Source organism: Equus quagga, chromosome 11 (genome assembly GCF_021613505.1).
Source record: "Equus quagga isolate Etosha38 chromosome 11, UCLA_HA_Equagga_1.0, whole genome shotgun sequence".
Lineage (NCBI taxonomy): Eukaryota > Metazoa > Chordata > Mammalia > Perissodactyla > Equidae > Equus > Equus quagga.
Genome location: NC_060277.1, coordinates 102,367,222 through 102,394,797, shown reverse-complemented (window position 1 = coordinate 102,394,797; position 27,576 = coordinate 102,367,222). Strand labels below are relative to the sequence as shown.

The 27,576-nt window shown below is 38.8% G+C and overlaps 1 protein-coding gene across 8 annotated transcripts in view; it reads right to left on the bottom strand.

Annotated features, from left to right (window-relative positions):
• Positions 1–27,576, bottom strand: part of HELZ (helicase with zinc finger) — a 173,963-nt gene that overhangs the window by 136,994 nt on the left and 9,393 nt on the right. For all 8 annotated transcript variants that reach the window (XM_046675151.1, XM_046675156.1, XM_046675154.1 and 5 more), the window contains 2 exons: positions 3,678–3,905; positions 1,267–1,303 (listed from right to left, as the gene is read on the bottom strand). In XM_046675151.1, coding sequence (XP_046531107.1) covers positions 1,267–1,303; positions 3,678–3,887 — 247 coding nt within the window. In that variant the 5' untranslated portion in view covers positions 3,888–3,905. The remainder of the gene's footprint in view (positions 1–1,266; positions 1,304–3,677; positions 3,906–27,576) is intronic.

Below are 27,576 nucleotides of genomic sequence, written 5' to 3'. Positions count from 1 at the left end.
ACCTGAATGCCCATCAATATGGGAATGGCTGAATAAAGGCACATCTATACTATGGAACATTAAGCAGGAATTGGAGCTGGCGTGTTAACTTAGTACAGATCCATGATCTATTGGCATGTAAGAAAGAAAGCTGCTTTGTAATGATCACATAATTATTTTCTAATTTTTAAAGGAAAAACCCTATCTATGTATTATAAGCATTTGTGTTTATCACTATAGAGAAAGGTACAGAAGATACAGCAAACTAGTAACAATGATTGAGTAAAAAGGAGAAATGATTCTCTTTTATTCCTCTACATTATTTGACTTTTTATTATTTGGCTTGCTGGTAATTTTTAAATGTCCACAGATACTAAGGATTTTGTTAAAGGAAGATTGTACTAGATACATCTCAAATTCCATTAACTCCCAAAGCGTACAATTCTATGAAGCGAGGTTCACAAAGAGGTCATTGGATCCTTAATGAATGGTTAAATTATGTCCAATATGCCACAGGAGTATGTGAGATCGTTTTGCAAGGTTTACAACAAAAATAGTTAATACTTTTAAAAGTTTTGACACAAAGGAATAAACAGAAAAAATTAACTTATGTTAAACACCTCAGCCCCTCTCCCCAACTCTGGATAAATGAAACATTATATTATCCAAATCACTGAGCTGTGCAAAAAATCCCACCAAGAGTGTGTGAGAACGTACAGGGAGCCCTTCTCCCACTCACTCCTAGATTCACTCTAGTGAACTGGCAGCAATCACGAAGAAAAGGATTTCTATTCTTTGAATATCCAAAGAGCAAGAATCTTATTAACCAACTTCCGGCCCAAAAGAAAACAGGAAGAAGCACTAAAGAGCATTCTAGTCAGTATCTTCTCTCTAAGGGAAATCTTCTAATGAAGGAGAAAAAAACATTTTAGGAGGAATAGGCCCAGCCTTTCCATTTATCCAAGCTTAACATTTTAATCAATATGTGTTACAGTTCTTAAAATTTGGCTCTTATCAACTGAAAATACTCACACAAACTATAAAAGGACACTATCAATGTTCCCAAGGGAGTGAAAGGAATGTCAACACTGGTGACTAGAAACAACATTCACATGTACACCCATCGCAGCAGAAACTCGTCATCCAAATTGGTCACTAGTCACCACAGTAAAGTGAGGGGTTTTAAGCATTATAATCACTTCTGAAATTAGCATATGAAAAAAATCAAATCTTAAACATTGCTCAATTAAATAATTCAAAAGGGAAAAGGGATATTTTTAAACATACCATGCCTACAATCTTCATCAGCTTGCCCATAGTTTTTCTGCAAAATAAAAGATACAAGATGAAATTAAGTAGTTCAAGGGCTGCTTAAAATAGAGGTTTTATCAAAAAGCAGCTCAGCTTTGTTTCAAAGTTTAATCATTTTAATATTCACAGCGCAAAGCTAACTCATGTGCTCTGAGGATTACATGGTACTCTACAAATAAACACCATAATATACTTCCCTAGTCCATTTACTCACACTCTTGCTTCTCACCGTCTCTAACCCCAAATCATCAGAACCTCCTCCCTATCCTCATTCTCAGCTAATGACCGTACTCAGAAAACTGAAGCCATGAGAAGAGAATTTCCATAGAGTGTCACCACCAGGTCCACCCACTTCCCAGCGCATTCTCTGCCTTCCACCTGTCACCAGGTGAACCATCCACACTCCTTTCTAAAGTGCATCTTACCACTTGTGCAGATCTGTTCTGTGGCCTACTCAAGAACATTACTCCAGCAAGCCTCCTCTATTGCTCCTACATCATGAAAATTTTGCTTCCTATTGGTTCAGTCCTATAAACAGACATGCTTTTCTCTCTCCCATCTTAAAAAATCCCTCTCTTGACTTCACTTCTCCCACCAGCTACCATGTCCATTTTTTTTGTGTCTCTTTGTGTCAGAACTCCTCAAGAATTGTGTGTATTCGCGTAATTCGATTCCTTCCAATTCTTTCTTAAACTCTCTTTAATCAGACGTTCACCCAACACTCCATGGAAGATGTTTTCATGGAGGTCTCTCCAGTGACTTCCACTGTATCCAGTTAGACACACAGTCTATATTTACATGTACCCATTCAGATACCTTCTCACAGCTTAGTCAATTCTCACTTCTCCAGTCACAGCAGTTGACATTGCTGAACACTCCCTCATTGAGATACACCTTCTTCACCTGGCTACTAGGACACCTTGCTCTCAATTTTCCTTTACCTCACAGGTTGCTCTTCGGGTTGCTTTGCCTCTTCTCCCCAACCTCTTAACACCATAGCACCACAAGACTACTGGAGATAGAAAGCATCTATCTTCTCTTCTTCTCTATGTACACTCTTCTTCTCTATGTACACTCATTCCCTTGGTGATTTGACCCAGGCTCAAGAATTTATGTATCATCTAGAGGCTACCGGTTCTTAAATTACTATCTTTAGCCCAGATCTCTCTCCCAAACTCCATTCTTGCATATCTGACTGTTTACTTAACATCTCTAGCTGGATATCTAAATGACGTCTTAAACTCAATAAGCCCAAAACTGAACTCCCATCTTCCCCACAAAAACCTGCTCCCCACCTACAGTCTTTTCATCCCACTTGAAGGAAACTCCATTTTCCAAATGCTCAGACGAGAAAATGTCAAAATAATCTAGGACTGCTCTCTATTTCTCATTTCTTGCATTTAACACATTAGGAAAATTTACTGGTTCTGCCTTCAAATTATAACCAGAACCAAACCACTTCTCACTATCGCCACTGCTACCATTTTGTCTGATCTACTGTCATCTCTGGCCTGGATTATTCCAATAACCTCCAAACTAGTCTCCCTGCATCTCCTCTTACCCCTTCACAGTCTATTCTCAACACAAAAGCCAAGAATTCCTTTAAATCACATCACACCACTCCTCTGCTCAAAACCTCACAACAGCTCCCCAGTTCAAACAGAATAAAAACCAGTCCTTACAGCAACCTGATGGGCCCCACAGGATCTACCCCTCTTACCCTCTCCCCCTTATGCACTTTACTCCAGCACTCTGACTTCCTAACTGCTTCTGGAATGTGGCAGGCATTCTTCTGCCTGAGGGTCTTTGCACTGACTGTTCCCTCTACCTCTAATGCTCTTCCTCCAGGTTTGACATGGCTCACTCACCTCCTTGATATCACTCTATCAATGAGACCTATCTTGAGCACCTGATTTAAAAATGCAAACTGACCCCTAACCCTAATACCCCCAATCTCCCTTGCCTTGTTCTACTTCTTTCATGCATATTGCTACCTTCTAACAATCGAAAGTGTTTATTTATGTATAGTGTCTATTGTTTACTGTCTGTTCCCCTACTAGAAAAAGTACCATGAAGAAATGATCTTTGTTTCTTTTTCACCAACGTATACCAAGTACCTAGAACATAGTATACACACAGTATGCACTCAATAAATATTTGCCAAATGAGTGAAGAATCTAAAACGCTATATACAGTAGTACGATTTTTAAGGCTTAAAAACACAGTTGCTTGCCAACAAAGATGTTCAGCGATGATGAGCCTCTTCACTCATCTCTTCAGGCCAGAATTAGGTGATTTGTAAAGGGAATGACCAGCAGTGGTCCCCACTCAATGGAAGAGGTCACTTTACATGGTTCAGCATTGGCTTATTGATATTGTTGACTCACCAGTTGCAAAAATGAGGCAATTCTATAAAGAAGACTCTCAATTTTGATGCTTTCTATCTCCAGTGGACATGGCCCTGTGAAGTCGGCCATGGAGTACTGGCCAAGAGAAAGGAGGGCCTCTGTGCAGTGCTTTAGGGCCATTTCATAGTCCTGCCTCTTAAGTGATTCACATGCTTGTTCACATGACTTCTCAGCTCTTCTGTCTTCCATGACTCAGGGACAAAAATCCTAAAGAGAAGGAAAAAGAACAAGTAAAACAAGGTTTCAAAACTTATTAATCATAAAGTCTAACCTCATTCCTATCTCAGCTGGCTTAATTATCTATCTGAATGGTTACTCTCAACCAGCCTTTTGATCAAGGTCGCAGCTGAGCAGCAGCTATGATGCTACCAAATCTATACTTCTCTTCTATATTTTACCAAGTCTTTACTAAGATCTAAGCAAAATGTCAACAATAAGTCAGGATTATACGAACAATACATCAAATTTATAGTTGAAACAAATTTATAAATGAAACATGACTTTGACTGCAAAGTACAACAAACCATGAAGGCTTCTTTTTTTTTTAACGAGAAGGTGCAGAAATGATTCACATCCAAACCTCCCAATTTCAGTCAAATTCTGTGACTATGTTTGCAGAGGATCAAAATCCATACCATACCGGATTTTTGCCACCAATATAAAAAACTGACAAAAATGCAAGTTTGAACTGCCTATTAATTCAATTCAGCAAATACTTCCTGAGGCCAGGCCCTGTGCTAGCAGCACTGAATTCAAAGATGGAGCATGTCACCAGTGCTTTCAAGAAACTCAGCTTCTAGCAAGAGAGGCAAAGCACAAGTGAACAATTACAAGAAAGACTTATTCCATCTGCCGAAAGGCATGAGCTGGCCTTGAAAGGTGAACAGAAGTTCAGCACACAGAGATGACAGGGGGAGCACACGCAAGCTTTTCAGAGAGAAGAGTTCAAGAGAAATCACCAAGAGGAGAGAGTACACAACTTAAACTCCAGGTGTGTCAGAGGAGGAGGAGGAGCTATGAATGACCTCAAATGCCACAAGAAGTGAGCGCTTTATTCCATAAGCAATAGAGTACAATGGAAAGTTTTTAAATAAAGAAGGAATGTATCATATGTAAGTCCTGTGAAGAACTGGTGAGAAGCAGGCGTTGCCATTAATAAGAGACCACTATAATACTCCAAGCAAGAGACATTGAGAATTTAAGAGTGGCCTCTCCCTAGTTATATCACTTCTGTAGCAGGGAACAGAAAACCTGGGCAGAGAAGACCTAAACTGCTTTGACCTGCCAATCACAATCCTGCTTCAGAGGATCAGGCTTGCTGCCCTCCAGCTCCGTCAGGCCTGGAGGTGGCTTTTCTCGCCTGCTCTCACCTTACTCACTCCTGTTCTTCCCTACCTTCCACCTCACCAATTGGCCCCAAGGTACTTATCTGTCCTTCCCGTCTCTCTCCAGCCTACACATATACTCTGTGCCTGGCCTCTCCAGCTTTGATAATGACAACCTGGCTCCACCCTCTCCTAGCTGTTCTGTAGCCATCTGCTGCCTATATACCACAGCGAAAGATAAGGGGAGAAAGTTGTTGATGGGCAGCCAAAAGACAGCAGTGAGTAAAGCACAATGATGGACATCAGAAGAAGTCCAGGTCCCTTCAACTTTTGAGATTCTTGGTCTATCCAAAAATGTACAAGTATCTAAGGAATGGGATGAGGAAGAGTTCAAAAAGGACTTCAATATTTGTTAGCATTTGTTAAATATGGGTGGTATATATATGGGGTACAGTATAATATCCTCTACTTTTCTCAGTTTGAAATTTTTAATTAAAAAATACCAAAACAGGGGGGGCTGGCCCCGTGGCCGAGTGGTTAAGTTCGCACGCTCTGCTTCAGTGGCCCAGGGTTTCGCTGGTTCGGATCCTGGGCACGGACATGGCACCGCTCATCAGGCCACGCTGAGGCAGCGTCCCACATGCCGCAACTAGAAGGACCCACAACTAAAAATATACAACTATGTACCTGGGGGCTTCGGGGAGAAAAAGGAAAAATAAAATCTTAAAAAAAAATAATCTTTAAAAAAAAAAAATACCAAAACAGGGGCCAGCCCAGTGGCACAGTAGTTAAGTGCAAATGTTCTGCTTCGCCGGCCCGGGGTTCACCGGTTCAGATCCCAGGTGCGGACATGGCACCGCTTGGCAAGCCATGCTGTGGCAGGCGTCCCAGATATAAAGTAGAGGAAGATGGGCATGGATGTGAGCTCAGGGCCAGTCTTCCTCAGCAAAAAGAGGAGGATTGGCAGATGTTAGCTCAGGGCTAATCTTCCTCAGGAAAAAAAAAACAAAAACCCAGCTTTTAAAATTACAGGATATTTTAAATGTTTACACTTAACAAATTAACGCTTTTAATACAAAAAATGAAATCTAACTGTTATTCACAAGATAATCCAACAAATATTTAAAGTACTGTATCCTCATTCTTTATGTGGCCTCCCTTTAAATTTCCTCAGCTTTCCTTCAGTGAGCTATAATTCCCAGATTGGCTTAAGGGAACTTAAATATTTAAGTTATAGTTGTTATTTATGCCCCTTATACAAACATGCATTAATCTGGGTGAAATTAATTATCAAAAAAATTCAAAAATAATGATTTCTATATTTCTACAGTGACTTTGTCCATTAGACATAAGAATGGCAATACAAGTTAACCACTAACTAATTATATAGACCAGAGTTGATGCTACTGACATTTTGGGCTGAATAACTCTTAGTTGTAGGGGGCTGTCCTGTGCATTGTAAGATGTTTAGGAGCAACCCTGGCCTCTACCCACTAGAAGCCAGCAGCACATCCCCTGACTTGTAACAACTAAAAATGTCTCCAGAGAGGCAGAGCAAAATGGCAGGGTGAGCTGACCTGGGACTCTCTCCCCTCCAAAGTACAACAAAGGACTGAAAAAAAAACCCTGAATTTCAGCTAATGAACCTAATGCCAGGACTCAGAGACCTACAGTATCAAAAGACAGATGACGGAGCCCCTGCTGCCCGCCTCGGAGGAGCTGGAACGGGGTAGGAGAGAACGTGGCTCCCTCCCCTAGAAACCAGGATTGCCGCGCGGGTCCGGGAAGGAGCAGGGGTGGGGCTGCGTGACCAGGGGATGTCTAGGACTCCCGCTGCTGGTACAGTGGAAACCCGCTGACGGGGAAAAGCTTCCGTGCACAGGGACCCCATAAACCCAGGGCCCCGGGAGACCAGAGAACAGAACTGATCTGAATCCAGATCAGTGCGTTAGAGAAACCGCTCCCACCCCGGCAAACCGCGCTGGGCACCACCATCTTGCCCGAAGGTGGACAGCTCAGAACGCACGGTGCTCAACCCCCATCTAGTGGCAACAGGCTGTAACTGCAACCAAATTCTACCACCATGCGAAAAAACTGCTCCTCTACCATCCAGCAATTTATAAAAGACCCAGACCAGAAGGAAAACAATAAAAACACAGAATTAAGTCCTGAGGACTTGGAAATAGGTAAACTAACTGAAAATGAGTTCAGAGCAGCTATAATCAAAAAACTCAATGATGTAGAGAGAAAGATAGAGAAACAAGCCGAGTTCTGGAGTTACTTCACAAAAGAGATTGAAATTATAAAGAAGAATCAAACATAATTACTAGAGATGGAAAACACAATGGACCAGATAAAACAGAACACGGATTCCCTGAATGCCCGGGCAGACTCCACAGAAGAGCAAATTAGCATAATTGAAGATAGACAGGCTGAATGGCTCTAGACAGAGGAAGAAAGAGAACTAAGGATTAAAAGGAATGAGGAAAGTATTAGAGAGATAGCAGATTCAATGAGGAGAAAGAATTTAAGGATCACGGGAATTCCCGAGAACGTGGAAAAGGAAAATGGAGCAGAAAGTGTGCTTAGTGAAATTATAGAAGAGAACTTCCCAAATCTAGGGATTGAGGGAGAAATGTGTGTAGAGGAAGCTTTCAGACCTCCTAGATTTGTCAATGTAAAAAGACCTACTGCAAGGCATATAGTAGTACAAATGGCAAAAATGAATGACAAAGAAAGAATACTCAGGGCTGCAAGACAAAAGAGAATAACCTACAAAGGAGCTCCTATCAGACTTTCAGCAGATTTCTCTGCAGAAACCTTACAAGCTAGGAGAGAATGGAGTGACATATTCAAAAGCTTTAAAAGATAAAAATCCTCAGCCAAGAATACTCTATCCAGCAAGAATATCCTTCAGATATGAGGGAGAAATTAAATCTTTTCCAGGCAAACAAAAGTTAAGGGAATTTGTAACCAAAAGTCCTTCACTACAAGAAATCCTCAAGAAGGCTCTCATACCTGAAAAAAGAAAAAAGGGAGAAAGGGGTCACAAACCACAGAGTAGGGAGACAGATAAATAGAACCAGAATAGGATAGCAAATATTCAACCATAGCATTAGGATAAAGGGGAGGAAACTACCAAAGCAAAGACGATTTTATCACTCTAACTACAAACTCATAACACAAGTTGGAATAAGAAATGAAAATAATAATTTAGGAGGGGAAGAGCAAAGGGACTAAATTAGTCTAGGCCAAGTACGTAAGAGACCACCAGAGAATAGACTATATTATACACGAGATTCTAAATACAAACGTCAGAGTAGTCACTAAACTAAAAAACAGAACAGAGCCACAAAACATAAATAAGGAAAAATCTAAGAAACCCAGCATATGAAATTGCAGTATCAAATGGGTAGGATAAAGCACACAGGAGGAGAAAAGCAGGAGAGCCAGATAATGAGCAACAGATTGACAGCTTTAAGTCCACATGCATCAATAATCACTCTCAATGTAAATGGACTGAACTCTCCAATAAAAAGACACAGAGTGGCAAAATGGATTAAAGAACAAGATCCAACAATTTGTTGCCTCCAGGAAACACACCTCAGCTCCAAGGACAAACACAGGCTCAGAGTGAAGGGGTGGAGGACAATACTTCAAGCTAATAGCAAGGAAAAAAAAGCAGGTGTTGCAATTCTTATATCAGACCAAGTGGATTTCAAAATAAGACAGGTGAAGAGAGACACACAGGGACAATATATAACGATCAAAGGGACACTTCATCAAGAAGAAATAACGCTTATAAATATCTATGCACCCAACACAGGAGTACCAAGGTTCATAAAGCAACTATTAACAGACCTAAAGGAAGATGTTAAAAACAACACAATAACAGTAGGGGACCTAAGCACCCTACTCACATCAATGGACAGATCATCCAGACAGAAAATCAACAAGGAAACAGTGGAGCTAAACGAAAAACTAAAGCAATTGGACTTAATAGACGTATATAGATCACTTCTTCCTAAAAAAGCAGAACACACATTCTTCTCAAGTGCACATGGAACATTCTCAAGGATAGACCATATGTTGGGAAACAAGGCAAGCCTCTACAAATTTAAAAACATTGAAATAATAACAAGCATCTTCTCTGATCATAATGCTGTAAAGCTTGAAATTAATTACAAGAAAAAAGCTGAGAAAGGCACAAAGATGTGGAGACTAAACAATACACTACTGAACAAGCAATGGATCATTGAAGAAATTAAAGAAGAAATCAAAAAATACGTGGAAACAAATGAAAATGATAATATGCCATACCAACTCATATGGGATACAGCAAAAGCTGTATTAAGAGTACAATTCATCGCAATACAGGCACATCTTAACAAACAAGAAAAATCCCAAAGAAGCAATCATAAACTACACCTAACTGAACTAGAGAAAGAAGAACAAATAAAGCCCAAAGTCAGCAGAAGGAGAGAAATAATAAAAATCAGAGCAGAAATAAACACTATTGAAACGAAAAAGGCGGTAGAAAGGATCAATGAAACAAAGAGCTGGTTCTTTGAGAAGATAAATAAAATTGACAAACCCCTGGCCAGACTTACAAAGAAAAAAAGGGAGAAAGCTCAAATAAACAACATCAGAAATGAAAGAGGAGAAATAACAACAGACTCTGCAGAAATACAACAGATTATAAGAGAATACTACGAAAAACTTTATGCTAACAGAATGGATAACCTAGAGGAAATGGATAAATTCTTGGACTCCTACAATCTCCCAAAGCTCACTCAAGAAGAAGCAGACAATTTGAACAGACCAATCACAAGGAAAGAGATTGAAACAGCAATCAAAAACATCCCAAAGAATAAAACCCCAGGACCAGATGGCTTCCCTGGGGAATTCTACCAAACTTTCAGAGAGGTTTAATACCTATCCTTCTCAAGCTATTCCAAAAAATTAGGGAGGATGGAACACTTCCTAACACATTCTATGAGGCCAACATCACGCTGATACCAAAGCCTGACAAGGACACCACGAAAAAAGAGAACTACAGGCCAATATCACTGATGAACATAGATGCAAAAATTCTAAACAAAACTTTGGCCACCAGAATTCAGCAATTCATCAGACGGATCATACATCATGATCAAGTGGGATTCATACCAGGGACACAGGGATGGTTCAACATCTGCAAATCAATCAACGTGATACACCACATCAAGAAACTGAGGAATAAAAACCACATGATCATCTCAATAGATGCAGAGAAAGCATTCGACAAGATCCAACAGCCATTTATGATAAAAACTCTGAACAAAATGGGCATAGAAGGGAACTACCTCAACATAATAAAGGTCATATATGACAAACCCATAGCCAACATCATACTCAATGGGCAAAAACTGAGCGCCATCCTCCTGAGAACAGGAACGAGACAAGGATGCCCTCTATCACTTCTCTTATTTAACATAGTACTGGAGGTCCTGGCCAGAGCAATCAGGCAAGAAAAAGGAATAAAAGGAATCCAAATAGGGAGGGAAGAAGTGAAACTCTCACTGTTTGCAGACGACAGATCTTATATATAGAAAACCCCAAAGAATCCATTGGAAAACTCTTAGAAGTAATCAACAACTACAGCAAAGTTGCAGGGTATAAAATCAATTTGCATAAATCAGTAGCATTTGTATATTCTAATAACGAACTAACAGAAAAAGAACTCAAGAACACAATACCATTCACAATCGCAACAAAAAGAATAAAATACCTCGGGGTAAATTTAACCAAGGAAGTGAAGGACCTATATAATGAAAATTACAAGGCCTTTCTGAGAGAATTGGATGACGACATAAGGAGATGGAAAGACATTCCATGTACATGGATTGGAAGAATAAACATAGTTAAAATGTCCGTTCTACCTAAAGCAATCTACAGATTCAGTGCTATCCCAATCAGAATCCCAAGGACATTCTTTACAGAATTAGAACAAAGAATCCTAAAATTCATATGGGGCAACGAAAGACCCCGAATTGCTAAAGCAATCCAGAGAAAAAAGAACAAAGCTGGAGGAATCACAATCCCTGACTTCAAAACTTACTACAAAGCTACAGTAAGCAAAACAGCATGGTACAAAAACAGGTGCACAGATCAATGGAACAGAATTGAAAGCCCAGAAATAAAACCACACATCTATGGACAGCTTATCTTTGACAAAGGAGCTGAGGGCATACAATGGAGAAAAGAAAATCTTTTCAACAAATGGTGCTGGGAAAACTGGAAAGCCACATGCAAAAGAATGAAAATTGACCATTCTTTTTCACCATTCACCAAAATAAACTCAAAATGGATCAAAGACCTAAAGGTGAGACCTGAAACCACAAGGCTTCTGGAAGAAAACGTAGGCAGTACACTCTTTGACATGAGTATTAAAAGGACCTTTTCCGACACCATGTCTTCTCAGGGAAGGGAAACAACAGAAAGAATAAACAAATGGGACTTCATCAGACTAAAGAGCTTCTTCAAGGCAAATGAAAACAGGATTGAAACAAAAAAACAACCCACTAACTGGGAAAAAATATTTGCCAGTCATATATCTGACAAAGGCTTAATATCCATAATATATAAAGAACTCTCACAACTCAACAACAAAAAATCAAACAACCCAATCAAAAAATGGGCTGGAGACATGAACAGACATTTCTCCAAAGAAGATATACGGATGGCCAATAGGCACATGAAAAGATGCTCATCATCGCTGATCATCAAGGAAATGCAAATCAAAACTACACTAAGATATCACCTTACACCCATTAGAATGACAAAAATATCTAAATCTAATAGTAACAAATGTTGGAGAGGTTGTGGAGAGAATGGAACCCTCATACACTGCTGGTGGGAATGCAAACTGGTGCAGCCACTATGGAAAACAGTATGGCGATTTCTCAAAAAATTAAAAATAGAACTACCATACGATCCAGCCATTCCACTACTGGGTATCTATCCAAAGAGCTTGAAGTCAGCAATTCCAAAAGTCCTATGCACCCCAATGTTCATTGCAGCATTATTTACAATAGCCAAGACACGGAAGCAACCTAAGTGCCCATCAACAGATGAATGGATAAAGAAGTTGTGGTATATATATACAATGGAATACTACTCAGCTGCAAAAGAGAACAAAATCATCCCATTTGCAACAACATGGATGGACCTTGAGGGAATTATGTTAAGTGAAATATGCCAGTTAGAGACGGATAATCTCTGTATGACTCCACTCATATGCGGAATTTAAAAATGTGGACAAAGAGAACAGATTACTGGCTACCAGGGGAAAGGTGGGGTGGGGGGTGGGCACAAAGGGTGAAGTGGTGCACCTACAACACGAATGACAAACATTAATGTACAACTGAAATCACACAAGATTGTAACCTATCATTAACTCAATAAAAAAATAAAAAATTAAAAATTAATTTAAAAATTAAAAAAATAAAAATGTCTCCAGACATTAGCAAATATCCCCTGTGGGGTAAGACTGCTCCTGGTTGAGAACCTCTGATAGAGACAAGCATACAGTGTTTGCTTGCCAGAGCACAGCCAACAGTAGATGGATAAACTCATGGATACCAAAAGCCCTAGAATTAGCAAATTGTTCCTATAAAACTCCCAGCTCACATCTATAAAATATTACAAAAAGAAGCAAAAAGAAAAGAAAAACTCGTAACGTACAAGCTAAAATATTTCCCAGGGAGAGAATGCACCACAGTGATCCAGAGCACAGGCTCGGAGCCAGAGGACTTGCACTCAAAAGTCACCAGCTCTGGCACTCACATGGCCTGGGGCAAGTGACTTCACCTGAGTATCCCAACTCGCTCACGTCTAAAAGGGCCAGAGGACAACTAATTCCTACCCCCTATGGTTACTGTAAGGGTTAAGTGAAAGAGTATGCGTAAAGCACTTAAAAGAAAGCTTGGCACACAGTAAGTGTTTGAAAGTGTTAGCTATTATTATGTCCCTAAAATGTCAAATTTTCCATTTTTATAAAGTGGAAATCGCTTTACTGGTTTCAACATACAATACTGTATTTAGAGAAAATAAAATATCACTCTATGTAACTACTCTACCTGCTTGACAGAGGAATTATTTTCACCATCTCAGTAAACTGATAATGATTATGTAAGAATAGCCATTGGAGAAATAATGCATTTGTATGTCACTGATAAAGACAAGCTAACCTCTAAAACTGACTACACGGGGAGATCACAAAGACCAGTGTCAATGTCAGTCACCAAAAATGTTTGCTAGGGAGATCTCAACAACATTAATATATAAGTAAAGATTAAGGGCAGAACTATCAACTTCAGGAGCTTTGGGGGGAAATGATTGAATTTAGAGAGTTAATAGCTCTGATACATTGGGCTCAGATGCCTACCTCAGAAGTGGATGTGAAGGTTTCTACCAAAATTACCTTTGTTAATCAGATCCTGATAATTAGTTTCTAACTAAGACCTACCTGAACCTCATTAGAGGGGTACTTTGCTGTAGTGTGGATCTCAGTACAAGGCAGGTCCCTGTTCAACTGTTTTCTTTGGGTTTTCAGAAAACAGCGTGACCTTGCTATACATATTCCTGCTGAAGATAAAGTAGTTTCTCAAACATAAAACAAAAACTGCCAAAGTCAAAGTGAGACAATGTTTCAGGCCATGCTAAAATGGACTGTAGAAAAAACAGCAAGAAATCTAAAACAACTTCTCCTCTAAGAGGCCAGTTCCCAGATACACCTCACCGGGCAGCTGCCACTATTGTCTGGAGACACAGATACATCTATAGCTATGATCCTGCTGCCTGGCCAGAAGAGCCTGATCCAAGGGTAGACACTGACCAAGCTGAGTCTCTAAGAGCCTCTCCCACAGGACAGAAAGGCCCAGGGAATGGAAGTCACTAGAGCTGAGTCACATGACTAACACCAGCGTAGCAAGAAGCACCACATCTGCCCATGGTGAGGTCCACCCTTATCTGCCTTGATTCTTTCTCTTCTCGTTAAAAATTATCCAAATTTCACCAAAAGAATATAAAACACTGTAACTTTCTGCAAACTCCCACCCCTGTGGGGAACATGGACTTGGAGAATGTAATTTTATAGGCAAAAAACTTGGAATCAGAAACCAAGATTCTAATCTAAATCCATCAACTCCAGTGATCTGTTGCTGACCTATAAAAAGAAACTAATATCTCATAGGTTGTTTGGCCACTGGGTGTCTATTCCTTTTCCTGGTAATAAAGGCCCAGTTTCCTTTTGAGAATTCACCTCACCCGCACCTTCAGTCCGCGTGCTTCCTGAAGAGCCGACCCCACCAGGGATCCAAAGGTGTCATGTGACCAGAACTGGCCAATCCAGTCACAGAGCCTCAAACACACTGATTGGTTCAGGGTAAGACATGTGACCTCTTAAGAGCCAATGAGACATCATTGGACATCATGAGACTTTTGCTGAGGCTTCTGGGAAAAAGACAGGGACTCGTTCCTGCTGAATCCAAAATCTGAGGGCTATGGGGGTTGAATATGCTGCAGCCATTTTTCTAATATGTAGTGCCTACAACTGAAGTCTATACAAGAAAAGGCAGAGTTGATTCACAGGGAGAAACTGAGTCCTGATGACATCACTTGAGCCCCCGAATCCAGAGCCTGCCTAGACTTTGCAGTTAGGTGAGTCAAGAATTTCTTTCTAGCTTAAGCTAGTTTAGCTATATTCAAGGCAGTTGCGGCTAATTTAGATATAGATGCAGACATACCTGATTAGTACCTCACAAGATGTGAAAAGCCAAATGAGCTGATGATTGTCTTATAAAACAGTGTATATACACATGATTATTGATAACATTGGTTGCAGTTACTGATTACTAATAACAATAAGTATAAAGAGAAATGGCATGTGAGAGAAATGGCTTAGTGTAATATTTGGTTATTATGCCTCTTGAAAATATAATTCTAAAACCATGGTTTAAACAACTTTATCATAAAGCTACTTCAGCAATAATAACAAGAACTATTTATTGAATGCTTACTGTGTGCCAGATAATGAATCCTCATAATGATCTCCTAAGATGGATATTATTATCATTATCATTTACAGATAAGGAAATGGAAGCACAGAAGTTAAGTCACTTATGCACAGTTAGACTGTAAATAACAGAGGCAGGATTCAAATCCAGTCAGTCTGATGCAGCTCATGGTTTTAGCCATGACAGTGATCCTGAACCCAGAAACAATCCCAGTTCTAATGCTGTACCAGTGGAGTAGAAACTCAAACTCAGGCACTACCAAAATCATCTAATGTGAATGTAAAATATTACCATTTTAACTCTGGAACAGTCCTTTTTTTGTTTTGGCAGGGGAAGATTGGCCCTAAGCTAACATCTGTTGCCAGTCTCCCTCCTTTTTTTCCCTTCTTTCCCAGCCCCACCTCCCCCCACCCAAAGCCCCAGTACATAGTTGTGTATAGTTGGAAGTTCTTCTGGTTCTTCTATGTGAGCCAGTGCCACAGCATGGCTACTGACAGACGAGTCATGGGGTTCCAAGCCTGGGAATCAAACCTGCGCCACCAAAGCAGAGTGCATAACCACTAGGCCATCAGGGCTGGCTCTGGAACAGTCTTAAAGACTAATTTCCTACAAAGTCCTGCATTATAAAAGTATACATGTTAACCACATTAGTGATTATCATGAAACAAAAGTGTGAAAAACCTCACAAACCTAAGCCAGTCATCTCCTTTGGTTAAACAAAAGTCCAATGTCCTAAGACTAAGGAGTATATTAATTAGCACCACCTTTTTATAAAATAACATTTGTACCTTCCACAAAAGTCAACTTTATGAGAACATTCCTATCACTAAGTTACCTTTCATCACTTTTTTGAACATAACTTTTTAAAAAATCTATCCATGTTAGTACAATCCAAAAACAGAAAAAAATTTGATAAATTGGACTTTATTAAAATTAAATGTTTTTGCTCTTTGAAAGATACTGTTAAAAGAATGAAAAAGCAAGCTAAAGGCTGAGAGAAAACTATCTGCAAATCAAATATCTGAAAAAAAGATTTGTATCTGAATATATAAAGATATCTCAAAACTCAACAATAAGACAACAATCCAATTAAAAGCTGGGCAAAAGATTTCAATAGACACTCCACAAAGAGAACATAATGATGGTTATAAAGTAGAGGAAGATGGGCATGGATGTTAGCTCAGGGCCAGTCTTCCTCGGCAAAAAAGAGGAGGATTGGCGGCAGATGTTAGCTCAGGGCTAACCTTTCTCAAAAAAAACAAAAGAATATAATGATGGCAAATAAGCACATGAAAAGATGTTCAATGGCATTAGTCACCAGAGAAATACAAATTAAAGCCATCATTAGATACCATTACACTATCACATGGTTAAACTTAAAATATTGGTAATATCAGTGATGTGGAGTAACTGGAACTCTCATATAATACTAGTAGGAATGTAAAATGGTACAGCCACTCCGGAAAAAGGATTGACAGTTTCTCATAAAGTTAAAAATATACTCATAATATGAACCAGCAGTTCCCTCTCCCCGCAGACAGCTACCCCAGAGAAATGAAAACTTACGGTCACACAAAACTCTGTACACAAATGTTTACAGCAGCTCTATTCATAACTGCTAAAAACTGGAAATAACTGAAATGTCCTTTAACAAGTGACAATGGAAAACTACTCAGCAATAAAAATGAATAAACTTTCAATACACGCAATAACTTAGATGAATTTCAAAGACAGAGTAAAAGAAGCCAGTTTCAAAAGTTTACATACTTTAAGATTCCATTTGTGTGATATTCTCAAAAAGACAAACTATAGGGATGGAGAAAAGGTCGATGGTTGCAGGGGTTACGAAATAGGAAGGGGTACTACGAAAGGACAGCAGAAGGGCATTTTCTGGGGTGATGATACTGTTCTGTCATGATACTGTATCCTGATTGTGGTGACGGCTGCACAAACTATTCATGTGTTAAATTAATAGAACTATATACCAAAAGAAAAAAGTCAGTTTTACTATGTGATCATTTTAATAAGTTGTTTAAATTATTGTTAAAATATGAACCTCAATGTCACAATGCACATGGTTTTTAAAAACTGAAAATAGATACAGAAGGGTAAATTTGTTAATAAATGAAACACCTACACATTTCCCTTCCCCTGCACGTAGGTTTTAGAAGCAAGAATGGAGCCTCAGAAAGAATGTCTCAAATAGGACAATCACTGAGTTCACTAGGCACAAAATGTGGGATACTTCTGAAGAATTCCATAGTAGCTAAATAACTGATCCAAGACCAAAAGTAAATATTGGAAGAAAAATGAAATCAACAGTGTACCACAGAGGTAGTAGGCACACTGGCCTGGACTAAAACACTTTCAGGAAGAAATGCTAAGAACGGAGGTGATTCATAAGCATCGTTATCTTCCCACTGTAGACTTCTTTCTGTAACAGTGTGAGAATAACCACCAGGCCACCACGAAATCGAGTCATGAAATGTACTCTCATTTTTAAAAAATCAGTTATCTTCCTTAAATTAACTTCTCTTCTTAATGTAGTCATAGTCCTCCTTTATTTCAAAAGACCTAAATATTGATTAGAGACAGACTTCAAAGAACAAAAATAAACTGTGATCAAATAGCAGGAGCCAATAGTAGTAACTAAAATTTCTTCAAACTAAACAGAAGATGATTTCTGTACCTCTGTCTTATAAAATTTGTCTTCATTAGAAAAAAAAATTATCTACCTCATAATTAACTTGGGTAGAATGAATCAGATTGCATTTCTAGAGGTTTCAGAAGACTGATGAGTGGAGCTAAACATTACTGCTATCTCCTTTCACAGAAATTACTCACGTCCATAATCGGTTCTTGATTAGATCCAAAATTATCTCTAATTATTAAACTATATAAACCATAAAACCACATGAAAACCTTAAAGACAAATAAAATACCTAAGTTTCTTTACATAACTAACAAAAATTTAAACAGAAAAAGAACTGATAGAAAAAAATCGGAAACAATATTTTTTTTTAAGATTGGCACCTGAGCTACCATCTGTTGCCAATCTTTTTTTTTTCTCCTCTTCTCCCCAAAGCCCCCCAGTACATAGTTGTATATTCCAGTTGTAGGTCCTTCCAGCTGTGCTATGTGGGATGCCACCTCAGCATGGCCTGATGAGCGGTGCCATGTCCGCACCCAGGATCCAAACGGGTGAAACCCTGGGCCGCCAAAGCGGAGTATGCAAACGTTATTAACCACTTGGCCACGGGGCTGGCCCCAAGACTTACATTTTTTAAAAAGTCAGTAATTTACCTTTAATATGCCTCATACATGATTATTTTCCCTGTGGAAACCCAATTATTATCCTGAAAACAAGACTATACTAAAAAGTAAATGGATTGTGACAAAAGAAAGAAAAGCCAGATTGACACATTATTCAAATAACCCATATGGCCTAGCCCGGTGGAGTAAGGAAAGCCTATCAGAACACGCCCCCTTCTCCCCACTGGGCAGCACGGCTGTGGTGAGACACTGCAGCTAGTAAAAGTGTGTCATGCTTCCTCAGGGAGGAAAAAAGTTAAGAACCGTTATTCTGGAGATAGCACAGTGGTTCCGAAATGCCTGTAAAATAAGGTCCCAGCTCATTACTAGATACCCAGACCACCCACAGTCTAGATACAACCTAACTTTCCCACCAGTCCCCATACAGGCCCCAAGGACAGTCGGCCTCTGAGTCTGACAATGCGCCTCTCAGCCTGAATGTCCTTTCCCTCCTCTCTCTGGACCTGAATCCTACCCAGCTTTGAATGAACACTTCAAGGCCTACTTCCCTATGACACTCTCCTCCCAACCAGCATTACTTCCTGTAGGATGATTTGGCTTCTTAATCATTTATTATCTTGGATTAAATATATCATGCAAGATGCCTTATCTGCCCAACACAATTATCTTATAAATAGGAGTCATATTTTATATCATTTATATCCCCATGACAACCTTTCAATTCACTAAAACCATTCAATAAATATTTTAATTGAATTTCCCAAAGAGATGACCTAACATAACTGAAATGCCAAGCATTCCAAAAACTATCCTGTACCAAATTCAGTTCTCATTAGAATGTGAATTCATAAAGAAGAATGTCACGTTATCTTTAAATATATCTGCTTTTATCCAAAATTGGAATCTGTGATGGTTCTAGAGGAGGTACAGACAAAATATTCTACAAAGTAAAAAAGTTTTATTTATTGTACTATGCTTAATATTCAGTCCCACTTGCATTTTTCTCTAAAACGCTTATAAAATCACTAAATATGCAAGAAGCATTAGAAGAGAGAATAAGGCTACTGAGAAGAAAACTACAAACTAAGATCATCAATCATATTCTGCTTTGAATTATCTCGTTCATAAAGACGTAAACTCTCCTAAATTCCAGAATGAATGGAATTCAATATAGCAACGTAAGATCTTTTAAATACATTTTTAAAAAATCCTAGTGGACTTTCTACTATCTGTTTATTTACTAAAATGATAAAAACAAGAAAAATTAAATTTTAAAAAAAGTTATATCAACAGCTAAAATTGAGAATTTTTTTTCCATCTACTACTTTGATTTTTCCTGACCCATTTTTCAGAACTGTCAGCAATTCTGGAGATAGCCTTCTTAGTTTTCAATAATGCTAAATTATTTCTTGAAGAGTTTGAGCCTCCTCCCAAATCATTTAACATGCTTACTAATCAATAATGATATGAAGAAACAAAAAACCCATATTTACGAAGCAAGCAAATTATATTAAAAGACTGACATCTAGAAAAAGTTGCTGTTTGACAAGAAAATGTTATTATTATAAAACATTTTCTATTCTTTGTATTTCTTCATTTTCCCTTACAGATTATCTGTGGAGACTTGAAAACACATCATAATCCAAAACAGTTGAGCTTTTAAAATAAAACATAAATCAATCTAAAAGAGCCAACTGCATAGTTAAAACAAAAGGGTTGTACCACCACTACTACCATCATCATCCTCTTAAAGTCTGTCTTCAATTTACCAACAGTCTATGTTCTAAAACTACATTTTCAAATCAGCTGTTTAAAACTCAGAACATGGAAGAACAAAAGACCCCAAATAGCCAAAGCAATCCTGAGAAAAGTGAATCAAGCTGAAGGCATCGCAATCCCCAGCTTCAAGATATACTACAATGGTATAGTAATCAAAACAATATGGTACTGGGGGCGGCCAAGCCGCCAGGTGGTTAAGTTCCCGAGCTCTGCTTTGGTGGCCCGGGGTTTCACCAGTTCAGATCCTGGGTGTGGACCTAGCACCACTCATCAAGCCATGCTGAGGCGGCATCCCACATGCCACAACTAGAAGGACCCACAAATAAAATATACAGCTATATACTGGGGGGCTTTGGGGAGGAGAAGGAAAAATAAAAAATAATAAAATAAAATCTTTAGGGGCCAGCTCTGTGGCCAAGTGGTTAAGTTCGCACGCTCCGCTTTAGTGGCCCGGGTTTTTGCTGGTTCAGATCCTGGGCGCAGACATGGTACCACTCATTAGGCCAAGCTGAGGCAGCATCCCACATGCCACAGCTAGAAGGACCCACAACTAAAACATACAACTATGTACTGGGGGGATTTGGGGAGAAAAAGCAGAAAAAATAAATAAATAAATCCTTCTTTAAAAAAAAAGATCACTGATCACAGATCACTATAACAAATATAATAATAATGAAAAAGTTTGAAATATTGTGAGAATTACCAAAATGTGACACAGAGACATGAAGTGAGCAGATCCTGTTGGAAAAATGGTGCCCAGAGACTTGCTCGATGCAGGGTTGCCACAAACCTTTAATTGGTAAAAAATGCCATATCTGTGAAGCACAATAAAATCAGATATGCCTGTAAACATATTTATTTTAAAAAAACTAGATAAATTAGAAATTAATGAGCCCAAGATCAGTATAAACTACTCAGCTGATTAAAAATACTATATTCAATATCAGTTTGAAGGAAACCTAAGTATTACTCCTGAATGTTAGCTATAATTTCTTATGTGAAATAAGTCACTCCTTTTTGATTATTTTTTTTCATTTGGAAAAGATAAGTAGTACATAAAATTAGAATATATTTTATATTTAAGAGAAAATTATAACTTCTGGATTAGTTTGGGTTTTGAATTACTTTTTTAAGTTAAATTAAACTATTAGTTTAATTTATACAGTGGTCCCCCACTCTTATCTGTGGTGGATATGTTCCAAGACCCCCAGCGGATGCCTGAAATCACAGACAGTACTGAACTCTTTATATTATTGTTTTTTCCTATACATACATACCTACGATGAAGTTTAATTTATAAATTAGGCACAGTAAGAGATTAACAATAATAACAAAAAAAGTTGGCTTTGGGACCATTATTAAGTAAAATAAGAGTTACCTGAACACAAGCACTGTGATTCTGCGACAGTCATCTGATAACCCAGACGGGAACTACGTGACTAATGGGCGGGTAGTGTATACAACGTGGATCCACTGGACAAAGGGATGATTCACGTCCCGGTGGGAAGGAGCGGGAAGGTTTGAGATTTCATCATCCTACTTAGAATGGTGTGCAATTTAAAACTTATGAATTGTTTATTTCTGGAATTTCCATTTAATATTGTCAAACCATGGTTGACAGTGGGTAACTGAAACTGCAGAAAGCAAAACTGCACATAAGGGGGACTGTATTATGAAAATCTTTAGACCTGTAGCAAAGTTGAAAGAATAGTATGATCAACACCCAGTTGTTAGCATCTTGCCATAATTTGCCTTCTTTCTGTCTAAATAGATAGAGTTTTTTTTCTGAGCCAAGTGAAAGTAAGTGGTAGACATCTTGGATGGCACTTCATCCATACTTCAACATTTATCTCCTAAGAATGACAACATTTTTCTTCATGAGCATAATATCATTATCACACCTAAGAAAATAATTCAATAATACTAATGGTTATATTATCAAATATCAAGTCCATTTATAAATTTCCCCATTTGTCTGCAAAATGTGTTTTATTTCTTTATGTTATTATATTTCTTTAGTTTCTTTTAATCTAGAATAGTTACCCCCTCCACTCTTTGTTTTTCATGACAATGAAGCATATTGCTTGTTGAAAAATTAGAAAATGCAGATGAATAAAAACCAAATCTGTAGTCTACCACTCAGGGATATACACTGTTAATTTTTTAATGGACTTTTAATTTTGGAATAATTTTAGGTTTAGAGAAAGTTGTAAATGTAGGTCAGAGTTCCCATATACTCGTCACCCAGTTTCCCCTGTTGTTAATATCTTACATTTCTGTGGTACATTTGTCAAATTTAAGAAACCATCATTGGAATATTAGTATTAAGTAATTTCCAGGTTTTATTTGGATTTCCCGTTTTTCCACTAAAGCCCTTTTTCTCTTCAAAGATCTGTTTACGATCCACATTGAATCTAGTTGTCATGTCCTCTGGGCTATGACAGTGTTTTAGAATTTGCTTGTTTTTATGACAATTTTGAAGAGTCCTGGTCCCTCAGTTTGAGTTTGTCTGATCTCAGTGCTTTAACACAGTAAGAGTTTATTTCTTGATTATATCACAGCTTGATGGGGGGTGGGATGGGGAGGCTCTCCTATAGGCAGAAACTCAGAGATACGAGCTCCTTCCTTTTAGTGTCTTCAGCGTTCTCTAGGGCCTCTTCAGACCCCTTCCTTAGACCTGTGCATGCATCTACCATTGATGAGCGGAGAGCACGGAAGATTGGGGGAGGGGGAACATTTCAGGAGCCAGTTCAAAAGTTGTACACCTCTCTTCTACCACATTTCATTGGCCAAATTAGTCACATGCTTCCACAAGATGTGAGGGCACCTGGGAAATGTAGCAAATGCTGACATAGAAGCTGCAGCAAGTTATCCAGAAGATCAAGGTAAGGTATTTAATGAAGGTGGCCACACTAAACAAGAGATTTTCAGTGTAGATGAAACAGCCTTATACTGGAAGAACATGCCATCTAGGACTTTCATAGCTAGAAAGGAGAAGTCAATGCCTGGCTTCCAAGCTTCAAAGGAGCGACTGACTCTTTTAGGGACTAATGCAGCTGGTAACTTTAAGTTGAAGCCAATGCTCATTTACCATTCTGAAAATCCCAGGGCCCTTAAAAATTATGCTAAATCTACTCTGCCTGTGCTCTATAAATGGAACAACAAAGCCTGGGTGACAGCACATCTGTTTACAACATGGTTTACTGAATATTTTAAGCCCACTGTTGAGACCTACTGCTCAGAAAAAAAGATTCCTTTCAAAATATGACTGCTCATTGACAATGCACTTGGTCACCCAAGAGCTCTGATGGAGATGGACAACAAGATTAATGTTGTTTTCATGCCTGCTAACACAATATCCATTATGAAGCCCATGGATCAAGGAGTCATTTCAACTTTCAAGTCTTATTATTGAAGACATACATTTTATAAGGCTATCGCTGCAACAGACAGCGGTTCCTCCGATGGATCTGAGCAAAGTAAACTGAAAACCTTCTGGAAAGGATTCACCATTCTAGATGCCATTAAGAACATTCATGAGAAGAGGTCAAAATATCAACATAAACAGGAGTCGGGAAGAAGCTGATTCCAACCCTTATGGATAACTGTGAGGGGTTCAAGACACTTCAGTGGAGGAAGTAACCACAGATGTGGTAGAAATAGCAAGAGAACCAGAATTAGAAGTGGAGTCTGAAGATGTGACGGAACTGTTGTAATCTCATGATAAAACTTTAACAGATGCAGAGTTGTTTCTGATGGATGAGCAAAGAAAGTGGTTTCTTGAGATGGAATCTACTCCTGGTGAAGATGCTGTGAAGACTGTGGAAATGCCAACAAAAGATTTAGAGTATTACATAAACTTAGCTGATAACTGATAAAGCAGCAGCAGGGTTTGAGAGGATTGACTCAGCTTTTGAAGGAAGTTCTCCCATGGGTAAAATGCCATCAAACAGCATCACGTGCTACAGAGAAATCGCTCTGGAAAGGAAGAGGTAACCAATGCAGCAAACTTCATTGTTGTCTTATTTCAAGAGACAGCCACAGCCACCCCAACCTTCAGCAACCACCACCCTCATCAAACAGCAACCATCAACACCAAGACAAGACCCTACACCAAAAAGATTACCATTTGCTAAAGGCTCAGATGATGGTTAGCATTTTTTAGCAATAAAGTATTTTTTAATTAAGGTATATACATTGTTTTTTTCAGACATAATGCTATTGCACACTTAAGAGACTACAGTATAGTGTAAACATAACTTTTATGTGCACTAGGAAACAAAATAATTCGTGTGACCCGCTTTACTGTGATATTCACTTTGTTGCGGCAGTCTGGAACTGAACCTGCATTATCTCCCAGGTATGCCTGTGTTCAAATACAATTATCTTATCCCTTAAAGAAGCTGGAAAGAAGACTAAATAACCCAGAAGACACAGTTGGAGATTGTAAAGCAGTGTGAGAAATAGGGTCACTGGCAGAATAGAAGAGCAGATCTCTCCATAAAGCTGTATTTCATGTACTTTAGCGCAGGCCTAGCTCATCCTGAGCCTAATATCCAGCATAGATACATCTGCCCAAAATACCTTTCACCAGTTGGGAAAGAAGTCAAAATGCTAAAGCATAGGAGAACACTCTTTGCTATCTACTGCTAATTGAATGAGAAATCTTTAATATCATTTCTAGTCCTGAAATTCTATTATTCTACATAAAACGCCTTTAAAATGAGTATATGTTATTACTTCACACCCATTAGGATAGCTACTATCAAAAATCAGAAAATAAGTGTTGGCAAGGGTGTGGAGAAAATGGCTCCCTTGTGTATCGCTGGTGGGACATAAAATGGTGCTACTGCTGTAGAAAACAGTATGGTGATTCCTAAAAAAAATTAAACAGAATTACCATATGATCCAACAATTCCAATTCTGGGTATTTCCCAAAAGAACTGAAAGCAGGGACTCAAACATATTTGTACACCTACATTCATAGCAACATTATTCACAATAGCCAAAAGATGGAAGCAACCCAAGTGTCTATCAACAGATGAATGGATTAAAAAGAATGTAGTATTTACATACAATGGCACATTATTTAGCCTTAAAAAGGAGGAAATTCTGACACATGTTATGACACAGATAAACCTTGAAGACATTATGTTAAATAAGCCAGACACAAAAGGACAAACACTGTGTGACTGCACTTACATGAAGGTACCTAGAGGAGTCAAATTCATGAAGACAGCAAGTCAAATGGTGACTGCCGGCGCTTGAGGGAGTGGGGAATGGAAAGTCAGTGTTCAATGGGTACAGAGTTTCAGTTTGGGAAGATGAAAACGCTCTGGAGATGGCTGGCAGTGACAGTTTCACAACATGAATGACACTGAACTGTAAATGCCAAATTCACATTTCCATAAAATGGAAATTTTTTTTTTTTTTTAAGATTTTTTTTTTTTTTTCCTTTTTCTCCCCAAAGCCCCCCGGTACATAGTTGTATATTCTTCGTTGTTGGTCCTTCTAGTTGTGGCATGTGGGACGCCGCCTCAGCGTGGCCTGATGAGCAGTGCCATGTCCGCGCCCAGGATTCGAACCAACGAAACACTGGGCCGCCTGCAGCAGAGCGTGCGAACTTAACCACTCGGCCACGGGGCCAGCCCCAAAATGGAAATTTTTATGTTATATATGTTTCACCAAAATTTTAATAAAATAACAAGTTTACAAGCCATAATACCCTAATTATAAGCAGTAAGGCCCATGTCCTAATCCAGATGCAAACTTAAGGAATGCTCATTGCCCATTTCCCAATATGCCCTGCCATGAAGGAGGACCGAGAGCTGGCAGAGCAGAGCCAGAGCCAGAGCCAGAGGTGGGAAACTGGTCCTGAAATTAGTCCCACTAAACAAACTTAGAAAAGCCAAGGCACAGGGTAAGGTCCAAAATGGCCGGCAAAGGCAGGCTAGGGAAGAGAAAGCAAAGGCAGAAGGAAGGGAATCCTCAGGACACGGGCAGTAGATGAGACTGGAAAAGGATAGCACAGCTGTGAGAAAAAGAAAGAACAAAGAGTAGGAGAGGGCAGAGAAGGAAATTCTCCCAAGATAAGGAAAGAGGGGAGTAGGGAAAAGGAAAAGCAGAATTATAAGCAAGAAGGAGATTCATTCAATAAGAGATCCTGCCCGAGTGCCAGCAGAAAAATAACTTCCTTCCACTGAGGAGGCCATTTGTATCTAAAGAAACCAAGAAGTTGGTGAAGCCTACAGAAAGTTAAGAGCAAAAGTATTTTTCTGTTAAGTAATACTAATATGCCTCCATCCACAGAGAACTACTGCCATTTTTGTCATTTGTTTTGGTGTTTTTTTTATGAGAACATTTATTTGTTTAGAAATCATTTTAACCTGGGCCTGACTTTTTTACTTGTATCAAACACTAGTATGCCAGGAACAAGTTAAAGATGTTCTATGGCACTGGGGTTAGGAGTATAGGCTTGAAGTCACATCTGCCTGAATTTGAATCCTGGTATTTCTGACCTGAGACAATCTGCATAAAAATTTGCCTTGATCTCCAAATCTGCAAAATGGAGATAACAACACTATCTACCTCACAGGACTGTTGCAAGAATGAAATAGATTAAAATGTGAATGCACTTAGAACGGTGCCTGGCTCACACTAATCACTATAAAAGTAGTAGCATACTATTATCCTCCTTATCTAAAACATGAGCTCCACAGAGCTGCGATCTTGTCTGTTTTGTTCAGTATTGAAGACCCAGGTTATGCCTGACATAAGTATTTGGAAAAATAAAGATTTATTGAATAATATAGACTTCATGCCAGCAACACAGAAGCCCAAAGGAACAGCACTACCTTTCTGTTATTACTGACAACTAAAATCTGCATAATACTTTAGCTGCAAAGTTTATAGTTCATAGAAGGTTTTTACATACCTCATCTCAAGTGATTCTGTGAAGCTGATATTATCATCTCCATGTCATGGACAAACACAAACTCAGAAGACTTAAGGGATTTGCCCAAAAACACACAGTCTGAGGCAGCACAAGAATTCTGAAGTTAATCCCACTTCTGTTCACTCTAGACCCCACCCAGAAAGCACGGAACATACCCTAAACTGTTCAATTCTCCTTACCTGCAAATACACAAAGTTTAAGGCCACCAAAATACTTTATCCCATTTGTTTCAATATAATTGATGGGAAGAGAGGAAACAGATGAAACAACATTAATAGTAACTGTTGAAGTTGGACAATGGGTACAGTGGGATTGATTATACTCTCCTTTCCACTTCTGTATATCTGAAAGTTTCCACAATAAAAATTTTAATTAAAAAACAAAGTCCTCACTCCCAACATAAACTCTGCCATGGCCAACTTTCTATTGAGCACACCTGGGTATGAGGAAAACACCACAGCTGAGAACCTTCAGCACTTCTCAGTTTG